The sequence below is a fragment of the Bombyx mandarina genome, chromosome 03 (assembly GCF_030267445.1).
Source record: "Bombyx mandarina strain Sakado chromosome 03, ASM3026744v2".
Taxonomy (NCBI): Eukaryota; Metazoa; Arthropoda; class Insecta; order Lepidoptera; family Bombycidae; genus Bombyx; species Bombyx mandarina.
This window is the reverse complement of record NC_143210.1, coordinates 13,006,979-13,022,602: the sequence shown is the minus strand read 5'-3', so window position 1 is coordinate 13,022,602 and position 15,624 is coordinate 13,006,979. Positions and strand designations below refer to the sequence as shown.

The following is a 15,624-nucleotide window of genomic DNA, read 5'->3' as shown; positions in this document are numbered from 1 at the left end:
GAGCTTCCCTCCACGGTGTTTCCCGAGCGTTATGACATGTCCTTCTTCAAACGAAGCTTGTGGAGAGTACTAAGCGGTAGGCAGCGGCTTGGCTCTGCCCCTGGCATTGCTGAAGTCCATGGACGACGGTAACCACTTGTCTGCCTACAAGGGCCATAAAAAACAGGGCCGGAGAATGATGACATGCCTGGTCACGGGTCGAGGGGTAGGGGGTGGGGTTTGGGGGGGTGTAGACAAGTAACAATTCGCTAACGAACCTTGAAGTCGGGGCTGTAATGTTTGTGTTGCTTGTCCTTGTGGGCGTCGTCCAGCTGCCACTTGTTCAGGGTCAGCTTGTACGTCTCCAGGTCTGGACCTGAAACAGCACGAGCACCCGCTGTGAGCGGAGGGGAATTGTTTGCTCTATGTCTGGTTGTTTATTATCTATATATATGTATATAATTTAACGCATATAAGTTCATATCAAGTCTCTGATCTCCTTAGTACAGGAAATCTTAATTTGGGGCTGGATCACCTAACGGGGCTTGTTCCCGATTATGATTATTTATTATAATGATTACATATCCCTTTAACTTTTCATAACGCGTAGTATTTAAGAATAAATGAAGATATCACTAAAAGACCATAATACAAGTAATTAACACGTTGACTGCCACGTAGGTCACCGGTGTCCTACGCGGCGCACTGTAGTAATTATACCGCTTTTCGATCTTCTGAATAAAGCACCGGAATATTTAGTAGACTCTGGGAAGACGAATCCGAAGATATCAAAAACTATTTCTATATGACCTAAAAGACTAAAACGCACTTTAACAAACAAAAGAAGGCAAAGTTAGACAATCCAGGCGCTTAGTAGCAGAATACGATATGATTACTTGAGTGCGCCGCGTAGGGCACCGGTGACCTACATGACAGTCAATGTGTTAAATAATTAAAAGAAAAAAGAAATCGATGAGCAATTGAATTTCCAACACCCCGTGTAATTAAAGACCTGTGGTAGGTGCTAGGTGGTTAAAGACCCAAAGTAGACAGTGTATAGTGGGTTGACCCACACATTCGAGTATCGCGGGAAATTCAATTCGCTTTACATTACCGATTTATTCAACGCTAAAAAACGGAATCTTACAATTTCCACCGCTTACGCCACTTATGAACTCCGCTAAGGTCCCATGCGCTGGTCCGATCAGATTAAGACGACTTTGGAATCCAGCATCGATGTCGCTATCCACTGCGCGGCGGACAGGAGTGAGTGGAGGAACATAGTTCTAACAAAAGTACTTCGTAATAAAGGTCACAACCCTCAGCACTGAGGAATACGACGGTTTTCAAACCTGTTGAACTTAGTATCGGAATGTCATAGTTTGAGGCTCACTGTCAGGTAATGGCGGTATTCTTTGGGCTCCGACTTCGGCCGTAACGAAGAACGTGTTGAACCAGAAATGAAACAGCTTCTCTTTGCGCATCTTCATCTTCGGTTTGTTGTAGACGTCCACCCTGATGTCGCCGAACAGCGGCGTGCACTGCGTCAGGCAGATGCGGATGCTGTTCTCGTCTCGCTGCACATCCACGCATCCGGGCGGCGTCTGAGGTGAAACGTTTTGTTTGATATCCAATATTATCGGTATTAGCATCATCATTCTCCTGTCCTTCTCCCAGTCACCTGGGATCAGCGCGACATGTTTTCTCCTTTCATACTCCTCCTATCATATACAATTTCTTCGCTCACTCCCCTCTTACATATATCGCCTTTCATGCATCCCATCCATTTTTCTTAGGTCTACCTCTAAACTCTAAAGCCTTCCATAATATTCCATATTCATACTTAACTCTTAACAACCCATTTAGCATTTAGGATTTGTCAAAGTTAGATAGATATAAGTCAGTTAGGAATGTTCGGGCCGACCTTGAGCACGAGCACGTTGTGTTCGCTGTGCGGGTCGGCGTGCGGGTCGGCCTGGCACAGCACGAGGTCGGGCGGCGCGGCGGCGGCGGGCACGTGCGCGGCGGGCGGCGGCGACATGCGCAGCTCGCGGACCTGCACGCGCGCCGCGCCCGCCCGGTACGCCACGCCCGACCGCAGCAGCGCCCCGTAGTACTCCACGTAGCGCCGCTGCGACGGTATCGTCACGCCTGCCGACACGCGCACGTCACGACCCACTCAATCTTCTGTGTGTGCTTAGTGCGAGTTTTTTAACGGTCTCGATAGCGTAAAAGTTAATCCAACTTTGTATGCAGCGTTGGAACAGCGCCTCTAGCGACAAACATACACAAACGATCCCATTCCATACAAATATGAGCTAACTTTTACGCTATAGAGAACGTTAAAAAACTCGCACTAAGCACACTGTTTGCAGATTCAAATCAAAAAAAAATTATTCAACATAAATGAAAGTACATACTCGTTGAACGTCAAAAAGAGCTACCGCCAATTCACAAAAACTAGCCTCCGTCCTGAGAAGAACTGGCAAAAAACTCAGCGGGCATGTCTTTTTTTTTTAATATTATATATATATTTTACAATGAGTATTATAACGTAGCAATTATTGCAATATTGAAATGCCCGGAGCGAGCAACTCATTCCCACTTTGTGCAATCTTCTAGATAATCGTTGACTTTATAGTAAGCTTTATTGCACAAATGTTCTTAAATAGTTTTCTTAAACCTATGTATATGTAGGTTCTGAACATCTTGTGGGATTTTGATAGACTTATCCCTAAAGATGGCCGGAAATACATATGAGAAAAGATCACGTATAGATAGATAAATATCCAGACCGCGTAAACCAAACATATTTTACACTGATGCTGTTGAGGTCATTCGTGAACATATACGTTCAGTACATATTTCGTCAAGAGGGATTTGAAATTTTGAATTTGAATGTCGCATCGCTCGATATGAATAAACCGGGAGTCTTATTCTTTAGGCCTCGAAGATTTCAGAATGTTCGGATGACACGAGTTTATCTACTCTTATAATTACATAGCAATACACTAATGCGAATTGTTTTAAACAATTTACTAAATAAAACACGTATGGCACTCGGGGACTGCCGCCGTAAAGCTATTGCATAACATTTTTTATCAACTTATGCAATTATAATTAGACAAAAATAATTTAACATTAAAACAATAATGAAATAAGACCACACTATATTTATAGACATTAACAAAAGCAAAACACTAGCTGTCCCCTTCACACTCATAAGCTAGACTGCGCGAGAGAGATGGGCAGACTTTTCATGCAGCGCATCCAGTGCGACGTCACGCCGCCGCGCCGGAGTCGGAGTGGATCTGTTAGGTTTTATTTTCGTTACGGAATTTCTTGATTCGGTCGCCGCGCTCGAAGCTCGCGATAAAAGCTATGCAATAGCTTAAAAATAATTAAATTCTAGTATATGAATATATATCTTACTTTTTATTATTATTATGATAACATAATTTATTTATTTATCCGTTTATATTTTGTTTGTCATTGGCTACAACGTCAGTCGCAGAGTTAAATTGAACTATCCCACTAAATTCGGATTCAATTTTAAAATAAATTAATCAGTTGTAGAGTCAGAGAGTCCACCAATCACATACCCTTTTCATCTAGAGTTCTCTTCCTGCCGTAGAACTTTAGCGCTTCGTCTGCATTAGGCTGGTCCCCGCTGTATAACAAATAACAACAGACCATCGTACCTGAAACGAAAACGCAAACGAATATAATTTATTTATTTATTTTATTGCTTTGATGGGCGAACGAGCTCACAGCCCACCCGGTGTCAAGTGGTTACTGGAGTCCATAGACATCTACAACGTAAATGCGCCACCCACCTTGAGATATAAGTTCTAAGGTCTCAGTATAGTTACAACGGCTGCCTTACCCTTCAAACCGAAACGCATTACTGCTTCACGGCAGAAATAGGCGGGGTGGTGGTACCTACCCACCCGTCATCATCATCAGCCTTTATCTGCCCACTGCTGGACATACCCATCCGTGCGGACTCATAATACGTCCTACCACCAGTAAATATTAATTCTTATCAATAACCGGTATAGGGATATTTTCAATACCAAGAATAAATGGGAGTACGAGGATAAAACTGTAACACATTTCTGAGAATACCGGAAAAGGTGTACGAAATACCTTTATGTGCGACTAGTGGACCGCTCCGGCTCCGCTCAGGTCTTTAACAAAAATTTCAACGATACTTGACGATGTTTTATTTTTTTAAATAAAATAACACTTATTGCGGCATAACTACAATAGTTAGACATATGCTGTCGCGACACTTTTTGTAATTAATAATGTGTTCTACAAAGTCGTAGTATATTATTTTATTCTATTATTAATAGTTTTCGCAGGGCACGCGATGTAAAGAATATTTTAAGTAATTTTTTTACACCTTTGGTTACATTAATTATTGGAGTTTTAAAAAGATCCCTAATTTTTTTCAAAATAGATTATAGCCTAAGGGTATCGCCTATCTCTCGGGAATAGTGTAGCTTCCAAACAGTGAAAGAATTCTTCAAATCGGTTCAGTAGTTTCGGAGCAATACAAACAAACAAACAAATCTTTCCTCTTTATAATATTAGTATAGAAGTATAGATTTCCCCGGCCTCTCGTCGTGTACGATAAGCATTCATTACGATGCTTTTTAGTTTGAAATTGGGCATTTGAGACATCGCATTTCGAGGTCATCAGAAAATGACACGTGGATGTGTCTGCAAGATGAAACTTCTTCTAACATAGAAGAGGTGACCGATAATAAAATAGCGTAGGTAAGTAATAGAAATTTCTTGACCTTAAACTATAATCTTTAAAAAATCATGTCAATCTTTTGCTTCGTTTCGACGTGATAGGAGGACTAACAAACAAACACACCTTCACATTTATAATATGAATATTACAGGAGGGCTTCGTAAAAGTGTGCTAAAGTTCAATTAATGTACAAAGAATTTTCGCTTTTACCTCAAAAGGGACTGAGATGTTTTTCGTGTGGAACACAATGGTAAGACGCATTTCAATAGTCAATATAATGAGTTCTTGTAATTTTGTAGGTACCGAAAATTCGTTTGTGTTGTAACGATTATGCAAACCTTTGACGATCTCGTGCTACGATATTGAATGATACTGAAATAATTTATTCTTTTCAACGTATAGATGGTGCGATAGCTTTTAGAATAAATTTTTTGAAGAACGTTTTAGAAGAATGCTTTTGTTGTTGTACAAAATGCGCGCAAAAAATCTTGGGGAGGACGATATTGTTTCTCTTAACTGACTATGCCAACGGGTTAGCAGTCGTAGGGGGTTTAGTGGGCGCTCGTCATGTTTATTACCAGCATTATATTTTTAAAAACTAGCTTTTCGGGTGAAACGGTAGGAATACCTAGTAGCCAGTCCACAAAAGTGGACAATGCGTGAGAGAAATGGTGAACTCCAAACGATAGGACGAACCATAGACACACATAAAACGCAAATTAAAAAGTCTTATTTTAACATACAAGCATTATAAATAAGGATAATAATATTTTTTACTGGTGGTAGGACCTCTTGTGAGTCCGCGCGAATAGGTACCACCACCCTGCCTATTTCTGCCGTAAAGCAGTAATGCGTTTCGGTTTGAAGGGTGGGGCAGCCGTTTAACTATACTTGACACCTTAGAACTTATATCTCAAGGTGGGTGGCACATTTGCGTTGTAAATGTCTATGGGCTCCAGTAACCACTTAAAACCAGGTAGGCTGTGAGCTCGTCCACCAATTTAAGATATAAAAAAAATTAAGGCTAGAATAGGTAGATAACGGCAGTTAATCAAACGAAAATTAATAATTTTATTCGTCCGTAGCAAACGTAAAATTGAGCAATCAGGGCTCGTATTATTGACGTATTCATTGTGTAACTTCAAGCTGTGATAAACGTCAACCAACATGAACTGATTGAGGATAATTATATCGGTGCGGCAGTCGGCAAAATCGTGACGTCATTATGCCAAGCGACGCGATGAACTCGGATTTATTGAGGAATTACATTAAATTTAATAGTACATTTTGACGTTTTCGGGTCAAAATCCCGATTTCATCCTATATATTTGCGACAAATCAAGAGCACATTTTGAATTCGTGACTCGAGTAGGTCGATACGTCCAGTTTTAAGAGTAAGGTAATTATTATTCCGATGTAGAGGACACTTCAAGTTAATAATAATTTTGTTTCGAGCAAGAATTTATGGATAGCGGACATAGATGATATTTGTATTGGAGAGGGTAATAGAACTACCGGTGCCATCAGTTTTGACGTTACATAATTCTACTGAAGGCACGACCAACATGAGCAATTATCATCTTCCGTGACTCTCTTGGATCACAAATGCCGTAGTCGCTAGGATCTTTCCGCTCACAAAAGCTCTACAGTCTGTTCTCTCCAATAGGAGACTTGGATGGGTTAAGCTTCACGTCCATCTGACTATAGGCTCTGAACACCCATAGTCTTTCCTTTAAGCATTTTTCTATGCCTATATTAAAATTTCCTTTTACGGGTAGACGAGCAACTAACACCAAATTGGAGTGGCAATAGTGACTCATGTTAACGCATCCATATTAAGACAGCTCAATATCTCAATGAGGCTCTCTACCATCGGCCTCAAGAAAATATTTGAGTTCTTCGGTCACATTGACAGAAACAGTGATGACAATCTTAAAAATTGATAGTAGCTCGCAAGATTGGAGGCAAAAGATCTCGTGGCCGCAATCCACTCTGGATACTACAGTCTATAATGCCATACACACCGCCAAGAATAGAGGAAGATGGCGAAACATTATCCAGAGAAGGATAATTGGAGGAGATGGTCACGACCCTCAGACATAAGGAATGCGACTCAGGAAAGAGGAGTGACCCATGGTCATTACAATACCTACACCCATCTTGAGATACGAGACCCAAGCTTCCTGCGGCTTTAAGGCCCATAGCACACGGCGCATTTTAAACGTACAGTCGACGCGCAGATGACGCGCATATACGCACTTCAAACAAGATTCGAACGAACCTTGTAACCCTAAGCACACGCGGTGACACGCGCAGATAGAGCGATACAGATGCGTTGTAGTTCCTCGTAGCTCCTTCTAGCTTCTTCCAAATGCGCCGTGGGTAGTCTGGGTAGTGGGACCGCATGAGCGCGCGTCCCTCCTCTACCCCTCCTCCACTCCCTCGTACACGATTCGAAAGCGTGTTTGTATCGCGTTTTATTTTTTTACGCGTGTTTGAATCTATACAAACGCGAAAATCGGCATATACGGCTCGCGTTTTAAACACGCCGTGTACTAGAGGCCTAAAGATTTAAGTTTTACATACCGGTCCGACCTTTCCCAGCTTTACAATGTACGACGGCAACGTTCCTTGTATCCGCACTGAGCCAACTGTGCACGTTCTCGCAGAATGGCTGTATCAGCTCCATGTGGGGCGGGGTGTGGTCTTCGAACGCATATCTCTCCACCTGAAAGCAACGGTCGTAAAATTTATCAGCACCAACGAATCGTTCGTTGTAAAATTCGATTATCTACTATCTATCTATCTATCTATCTTCTATCTATATATATATAAAAATGAATTGCTGTTCGTTAGTCGCGCTAACAATCGAGAACGGCTGGACCGATTTGGCTAATTTTGGTCTTAAATTATTTGTGGAAGTCCAGAGAAGGTTTAAAAGGTGTAAGATAAGAAAATGTTATTGTTTGTTATGGCATTGTTACAGTTGAATTTTCCTAGCTCATAGACACACCCCACTTAGTTTCTCGATAGATCTTCTCAACGGATCGCGATTCCAATCCGGCGGTAGATTTTGCGAAGTAGCGCTTTTTGCTAGGGCTAATGTTCGCCAATTCTCTCAGGTTAAACCCGTGAGCTCACCCACCCGTTTGCGAGAAGTTAAAGGCTACCAGCAAACATGTAAAAAAAATTGAATTCGAAACTAAATTTTAATGCGTGAGACACTGTCTACATTCGACTATTCGGTATAGTCCCTATTGCTGAAAATCCAATTCGAGAGAACTTCGCGAAATCAAAACGCAAGCATAATACATTCAACTACTTCGCATAAAACATTTATATAGCACATAGCCGTACAATTATTGAAAATAATAAACGTATTATCTAATCAATAGACCACAATGCACGCGCTACACTGATACTATTAATTCCCGACACATAATTAATTTCCTCTAGACTTAGGTCACCAACAAACCTACTATCACAACTGGTATGAGTTACCTTTGAAACTGAAGTTACATATAGACATATTTTCTACCAAAACTTATTCCTCCTTCTTGTAATATTATTAAAAATCTTCGAAGTTAAAATTCATGACAATTTAATTACGTATAGCATTTCTTCGGGATCATCACATTTCAAAATCCATTTTCCAATTTGGTGTTGCATTGTTCGTTCTTCGTTTTTCGCGAGATGTAGACATAAATAAAATTACTTTCTAGGTTTAATCTATCTTTTGTTTGCTATTTTATTATATAATATTTTTTTAAACTACGACCTTACATTGAATAGCGTAATCTTGAAACTGGCACGAGTCTGTATTCTAAACGAAATAATTCTCCCGAAAACATTTTTTTTATGATCCTACCTAAGCCTTAAGAGGCCATTTGAGTGTAACCATAACAAATAGGTGAGCTCACGGGGCTCAAACCTGATGACGTGGCTAACACTAACTCAGCAAGAGCCGCGCTTCGCAGAATCTACCACCGGATCGGAAACGCGACCCACTGAGAAGATCCGGCGAGAAAATCAGTGGGCTGTGTCTCCATAAAATGTAGTAAAAACCACTTAACAACAGTGTTTATAATATACAGAACCGCGAATATAACAGTTAATATCAAAACAATTAACAAAACGTACAGACAGAACATCCTTGTCTCGTGTTTCCGTGCTGAAAATGATTATAAATCTACATCAAAGTGTGTGCGTGTGTGTATGTGTGACACGATTATTTAAATTTTATGCTGTTCTGTAGACGTACGCATCTAAAGGAAATTTCCTCAACCACGCTTCCGATAATGAGATAAACAAGACAAAGGCGGGCTTGATTATTTACGCGTGAAAGATTTCCTTATGAAAATTGTCTTAAGAAATAATTGACAGTTTACGTGCTTCTTTCATACAGGTAAGTTTATAATTACTAGTGGTTCTGCAGTAGTCGAAATTCGACTATATTTAATTGAAATTATAAGTTTGTACATTATTATGATTCTATTGTCAAAGACTATTATACTTCTATAATCACAGATTTCGCCAAGACTACCTACACTTTAGACCAATATTAATAAAGAAAAACCATATTTAATCTATTCTCAATTTGACCACAGACTTTATGCAATAAGAAAAGTTTGACATTAAGCAAATAGTATGCATGCGTGTGTGTGTGTCAAATATATGGTAGTGTGTGTAATGTTTTCTTTATTGATTTAAAGTATCTTTTATGCATTATCTAAAAAAATATTAGCATTGTGTACTCTTTCTCTACATTCTCTATAAGTGTGAGAAATTTCATACTCTTCGGTCCGCGCAATTTTCGTAAAAAGTGGTACAAAGTTTTTGCTTCACGTATTAATATATAGATAATTGCAGTGTCGGATTCGTCATTCATATCAGGTGGTTTCCTTGGGAATATAGTGCAGGTTTTGGCCGTGAAGAAGATTCTTCAATCTAAAACTTCAATTCCCTAACTGCTGGCCCCGCCTGTCGGCAATTCCGACCAGCTCCCTATCTTTAATAGTCAAGGTCTTTCAGTGGTGAAGATACGTTGAGCTGACAACTTAATTTTAATGGCCAAGGTCATATAATACGAAAAAAGTCATCCAACTTAAGACATACGCCGATATTAGCCTCTACTTGCTGAGACGGTTGGTGTACTACGAGTATAAGCCAGCTTCAATGGTGAAATAATGACATCGTGGTAATAATATCTAATCGATAAATGACTGAATCGTTGGTGCAGTAGTTACCGAGCCTAAATGTTGCGCCAAGGGTCGTGGGTTTTATTCCCGCATCGCGCAAACATTATGTGATGAACAGGTTTGTTTGCTATTTTACTGGGTGTTTATTATCTATATACTAGCAACCCTCCCTTTTTTTTTTTTTTTTTATTGCCTTTGTAGGCAGACGGGCATACGGCCCACCTGATGGTGAGTGGTTACCGTCGCCCATGGACTTCAGCAATGCCAGGGGCAGAGCCAAGCCGCTGCCTACCGCTAAAGTCCCTCGCTTCGCTTCGGAAACTGTAATTTATTATTCATTTCTCCACTATTTAATGGATGTTATTATACATATAAACCATTCTCTTCAATCACTCTATCTATTAAGAAAAAACGCATCAAAATCCGTTGCGTAGTTTTAAAGATTTAAGCATACATAGGGACAGAGAAAGCGACTTTGTTTTATACTATGTAGTGATTATAAAAAGTGATTTGTTTTCGTAATGGCTGCTTCGAATGCAGTGTACAAACGGTCACCTTACCGCTTCTACCAAGGAGCCATCGTGCATTACGGTTTGAACGTCGCCAATACGCAAGAAGTTAGAGTCAACAATGAAGTCTAACATCCAAGGGTGAAATTCGCGTTTTGATATTTTATCGGCATTATATAATACACATCCATGGACCTGGAGCTCTTTGATGTATGCTAGCTAATTTTTTTTTCTTGGTGTTCTTCCTCATGGTCTTGTGTTCTACAAACGGTGATCCTAGCAGTAATACCGCGTTTACAGAGTTATCTTTTTTTCTTTTCTTAGAAAGATAAAGTCGAGCCATCGAAAATAGATTGAACAAAAAAAAAAACGTGATAATCATGTTTTTTTTATTTTATTTTATTGCTTATATGGGTGGACGGGCTCACAGCCCGCCTGTGTTAAGTGGTTACTGGAGCCCTCTTGTGAGTCCGCGCGGGTGGGTACCACCACCCTGCCCATTTCTGCCGTGAAGCAGTAATGGGTTTCGGTTTGAAGGGTGGGCAGCCGTTGTAACTATACTGAGACCTTAGCACTCATATCTCAAGGAGGGTGGCGCATTTACGTTGTAGCTGTCTATGGGCTCCAGTAACCACTTAACACCAGGTGGGCTGTGAGCTCGTCCACCCATCTAAGCAATAAAAAAAATAAAGTGTTAATGAGCACCTACATGAAACAAAAAGTTTAAGTTAAGATTAAATCACATAATAATTTCTAGGCTAGATTTGTAATAAAATAAAATAATAAAATAAGACAGACAAAAAAAAACATCTCCTGGTGTCGGGAATCGAATCACATCGAATAAATATACATTTAAATTTATAATTATGTAATAATATAATAAAAAACATTGGTTACTTTGCGTAAGATCGTACAATTTCACTGATATCTACTTTTCGGGGGACCGATAAAACCGGTCGGCGTGTAGGTATGTTATTATTATTAAACGGTTTTATTTAGCTCGACCCGTACGGAATTTGTTTTTTATTTATTTGGGTCAAAATTAGAAATTGAAATTTAAGCACCTTCCCGTTGTCAGATTGATCTGAAATTTGGTACACACATGTAATTTAGATGACAATATAATATAATAAAATCAATAACATTATAAATCTAAGATGGCCGCCGATACAAAATGGCGGATTACATATTTTACTTTAACCCCCTTAATATGGGTATCAAATGAAAGGGCTACACTAGTAAAACACGATGATTATGTCAAAATTTAAAATTCAAGATGGACGCCGTTCCGATATGGCGGACTAGGTACATATTTTTCCACAACCACCACAATATGGGTATCAAATAATAGGACTACACTAGCAGAATACTGTCATTATGTCAAAATTTCAAACTCAAGATGGACGCTGTTACAAAATGGCGTATTAGGTGGGGGCATGATTAGTCGTGTCGAGAACAGATTGAACAGATTGCGTCCAAGATTGTGTGACGTTAGAGAGGCAGATAAAAAAAATTAGGTAATTAGATACCTCGTTAGTAAGCGGTAGCTATACCACCCAAGTTAAATGGATGAGGGAGCGATGCGCGCAGATAACCGGACGGGACTTCGTGCAGTTCGTGCACACGCACATCAACGCCCTCCCATCCCGCATTCGCGGATCGAGAGGGCGTAGAGGTGGGAGTGAGTCGGCGTTGACCTGCCGTGCTGGTTGCAGGGTCAGGGAGACGACGGCTCACATCCTACAGCAGTGTCACAGAACACACGGCGGCCGGATTCTACGACATAACAAGATTGTCTCTTTCGTGGCGAAAGCTATGGAAAAGAACAAGTGGACGGTTGAGCTGGAGCCTAGGCTACGAGCATCGGTGGGTCTCCGTAAGCCGGATATTATCGCCTCCAGGGATGGTGTCGGAATGATCGTGGACGTGCAGGTCGTCTCGGGCCAGCGGTCGCTTGATGAGCTCCACCGTGAGAAACGTAATAAATACGGGAATCACGGGGAGCTGGTTGAGTTGGTCGCAGGTAGACTAGGACTTCCGAAAGCTGAGTGCGTGCGAGCCACTTCGTGCACGATATCTTGGAGGGGAGTATGGAGCCTGGCTTCTTTTAACGAGTTGAGGACCATAATCGGGCTTCGGGAACCGACACTGCAGACTGTTACAATCTTAGTGTTGAGAGGATCGCATATGAACTGGACCAGGTTCAATCAGATGACGTCCGTCATGGGGGGCGGCGTTGGTTGAGCTTCGCACAGTAGTCCAGCGGAGAGGGTGTAGATCAGGCCCGTCTGTTTCTCCCCCGGAGCCCGCTCCCTGGGCTTCCCTTATTATTTAACATCAGAAACAGACATTAAACATCTACTGATCCAATTTCGCCGGCGTACGGCCACGATCGGGAGGGTGGGAATCTCGGGGGTCTTCCGATCCAATCCATTATGATTACGACCACAGTCACTAAAGACGATGGCATGATGATCCGGCGATGAAAATAATAGGTTAAAACGTGCCGAGGACTGTATGGCATTAGGGTGGATAAAAATGTAATGTCGTAACCGCTTCCCCCTCAAGATTGGGCGCATCTTGTTGTATATTAAGCCTTGCCCCTTTACTGGACCTCTGGGGGGGTCGACCGTCAAAATGCCCCTTAATCGTGGGAACAACATGGTAACAATAAATAAAAAAGCAAACAAAAATAAAAACGAAACTGCTACACAACGAAAAAGAACGAAGAGAACAAGAAACGAAGAGAACGGTTAGCAACAGAAACACCTGAGCAACATGATACCAGGTTAATGGCACAACGTGAGAGACAAAGGCAGCTGGTAGAGTCAGAAACACCTGAGCGTCATGAGTGCAGGCTAGCATCACAACGTGACAGACGAAGAGAGCTAATAGCATCAGAAACACCCGAGCGTCATGAGTCCAGGCTAGCATCACAACGTGGCAGACAAAGAGAGTTGTTAGCATCAGAAACATCTGAGCGTCATGAGTCTAGGCTAGCATCACAACGTGACAGACGAAGAGAGCTAATAGCGTCAGAAACACTTGAGCGTCATGACTCCAGGCTAAGATTACAACGTAACAGACAAAGAGAGCTATTAGCGTCAGAAACATCTGAGCAACACGAGGCCAGGCTAACAGGACGGCGTGAGAGACGAAAGGAGTTAGAAGCTTCAGAAACACCTGAGCAACGCCACGACAGGTGAAATAACCAACGTGAGCGTGCACAGCAACGCAGAGCTGAAAATCATGTACAAGCGTTTGAAAATGCTATTAACACATCGTGTATACACGTTTGTGACATTTGCACGAAGCATTGTTATCCTAACCAAATTCATACTGTACGTTACAACACAGCTGCATTAGGATATCTACCTGCAGAACTGTCTTCAAAAACAACATTACTTTTATGTTTGCGCTGCCAAACACATGTGACCAGTAATAAAACAATAACACAATCAAAGGCGTATTGGAATAATCTGGATCCAGGTTCAATACCAGATGAGATTCAAACGCTGACGCAAGCAGAGCAGCGCTTGCTGTGTAGAATCATCCCGTTTGTTAAAATCGTAAAATTTACTGGGCTATACGGGCAGTACGGTTTCCGCGGACAAGCAGTGTTGTTGCCCAAGATATCTTTGAGGTCAGTGAAAGATTACCTAATATGCTTCCAAGATCTTCCAGCCAGGTGGGTATCGTTGTAGTTACAGAACGTTTGGAGAATTTGAACATCACAAGAGAATTCACAATATCTCGCGAAAAAGTCTACAGCGCTTTAAGATGGTTAACTAGAAATAACCCGCTTTATAGAGATGTACGCATTGACGAAAATGTCCAGATTAGTGAACAAGAATTAATACGACTTAGTGTGCCAGATATACCTGAAAACGGTGAACCTGAAATAATTGAAATTCCAAATGTATTCATTAGTATTAATGACGTTGCTAGAATTATTCGGGCTTCATGGCATCAAGGTGACCACAGCGTTTTCACTTCGGGATTTGCCGGCGTGCAATGTAACGGCATGCACGTTATTTACCCTAAAGCCATACAGTTTCCAGCAAAATTCAATTATGGTACGGCTGAAAGAAGGACGTTGCCCTTAGTTTTGTCATGGGCATTCATCGTCCATAAAATTCAGGGCAGCACCGTCGACCATGCAGTAGTATATTTGGGCTCAAAATTGTTTGAGGAAGGACAAGCATACGTGGCTCTAAGTCGAGTCAAGTCTCTGGAAGGGCTATGAATTGAGGAATTAGATTGTACTAAATTATCAGGTAAGAAACCATGTAATAATGATGCACTGAATGAATTAAATAGAATGAGGAATATTTGGTAGACAATTTCACTAAATACTAAAAACAAGAAAATAAAAATCGGTAAAAAAACTTTTAAGTTAAACGGTTTTATGTGCACTGAAAACTACAAAATAAATAAATAGTTACTTACCTATCAACCTACGTAAGTGATCTCGGTCATTAATATCTCTGATGGTAGTGGTTGTTATAACATGAACCATGTCAGCGGCCGAAAGGCAGTTCATGAAAGAACACTAACACCAGGGTTTGCTTGGTAGGTAAACTAAGCAGCCCACACTATAACAAGTAGGTATTTAGACCTTCTAGTTCAAAAATATTTTAGTACTAGGCAGAATAGCTTTTAGGCATATTAGAATAAAATAAAAACGTGGGGCCCCTCTGAAATCATACCTATGGCAGAGCATATCTTATACTTTGGTAGATCATGAGCTCGGCGCTCGCTGGTGAAGCCGCCACGGCTGGTTATTGATGGTCAAAACCTCCAGTTACGCTTATAGTAAGTCGATTCAGCGGACCCTGGACTCCGGAGCTGTGAGGTTTCGGATGCGACCGGGATAAACCGCTAGGATGATGATGATGACGATTATAATAAGTCGATACAATCCACACTTAGTATAGTAGAAAGTAATATAGAAATAATAATGGGCCCCACGTTTTTATTTTAGTCTAATATGCCTAAAAGCTATTCTGCCTAGTACTAAAATATTTTTGAACTAGAAGGTCTAAATACCTACTTGTTATAGTGTGGGCTGCTTAGTTTACCTACCAAGCAAACCCTGGTGTTAGTGTTCTTTCATGAACTGCCTTTCGGCCGCTGACATGGTTCATGTTATAACAACCACTACCATCAGAGA

At 41.0% G+C, this 15,624-nt stretch overlaps 1 protein-coding gene and 1 long non-coding RNA gene across 4 annotated transcripts in view; both read right to left on the bottom strand.

Annotated features, from left to right (window-relative positions):
- The window catches only part of LOC149503330 (uncharacterized), an 83,628-nt gene that overhangs the window by 13,762 nt on the left and 54,242 nt on the right, over nt 1-15,624 (bottom strand). The gene's annotated exons all lie outside the window — the stretch shown is intronic.
- Nucleotides 1-15,624, bottom strand: part of Pten (phosphatase and tensin-like protein) — a 79,959-nt gene that overhangs the window by 13,762 nt on the left and 50,573 nt on the right. For all 3 annotated transcript variants that reach the window (XM_028173572.2, XM_028173573.2, XM_089737891.1), the window contains exons 3-7: nt 7,331-7,472; nt 3,582-3,680; nt 1,904-2,130; nt 1,373-1,583; nt 258-355 (exon numbers count right to left, since the gene is read on the bottom strand). In XM_028173572.2, coding sequence (XP_028029373.1) covers nt 258-355; nt 1,373-1,583; nt 1,904-2,130; nt 3,582-3,680; nt 7,331-7,472 — 777 coding nt within the window. The remainder of the gene's footprint in view (nt 1-257; nt 356-1,372; nt 1,584-1,903; nt 2,131-3,581; nt 3,681-7,330; nt 7,473-15,624) is intronic.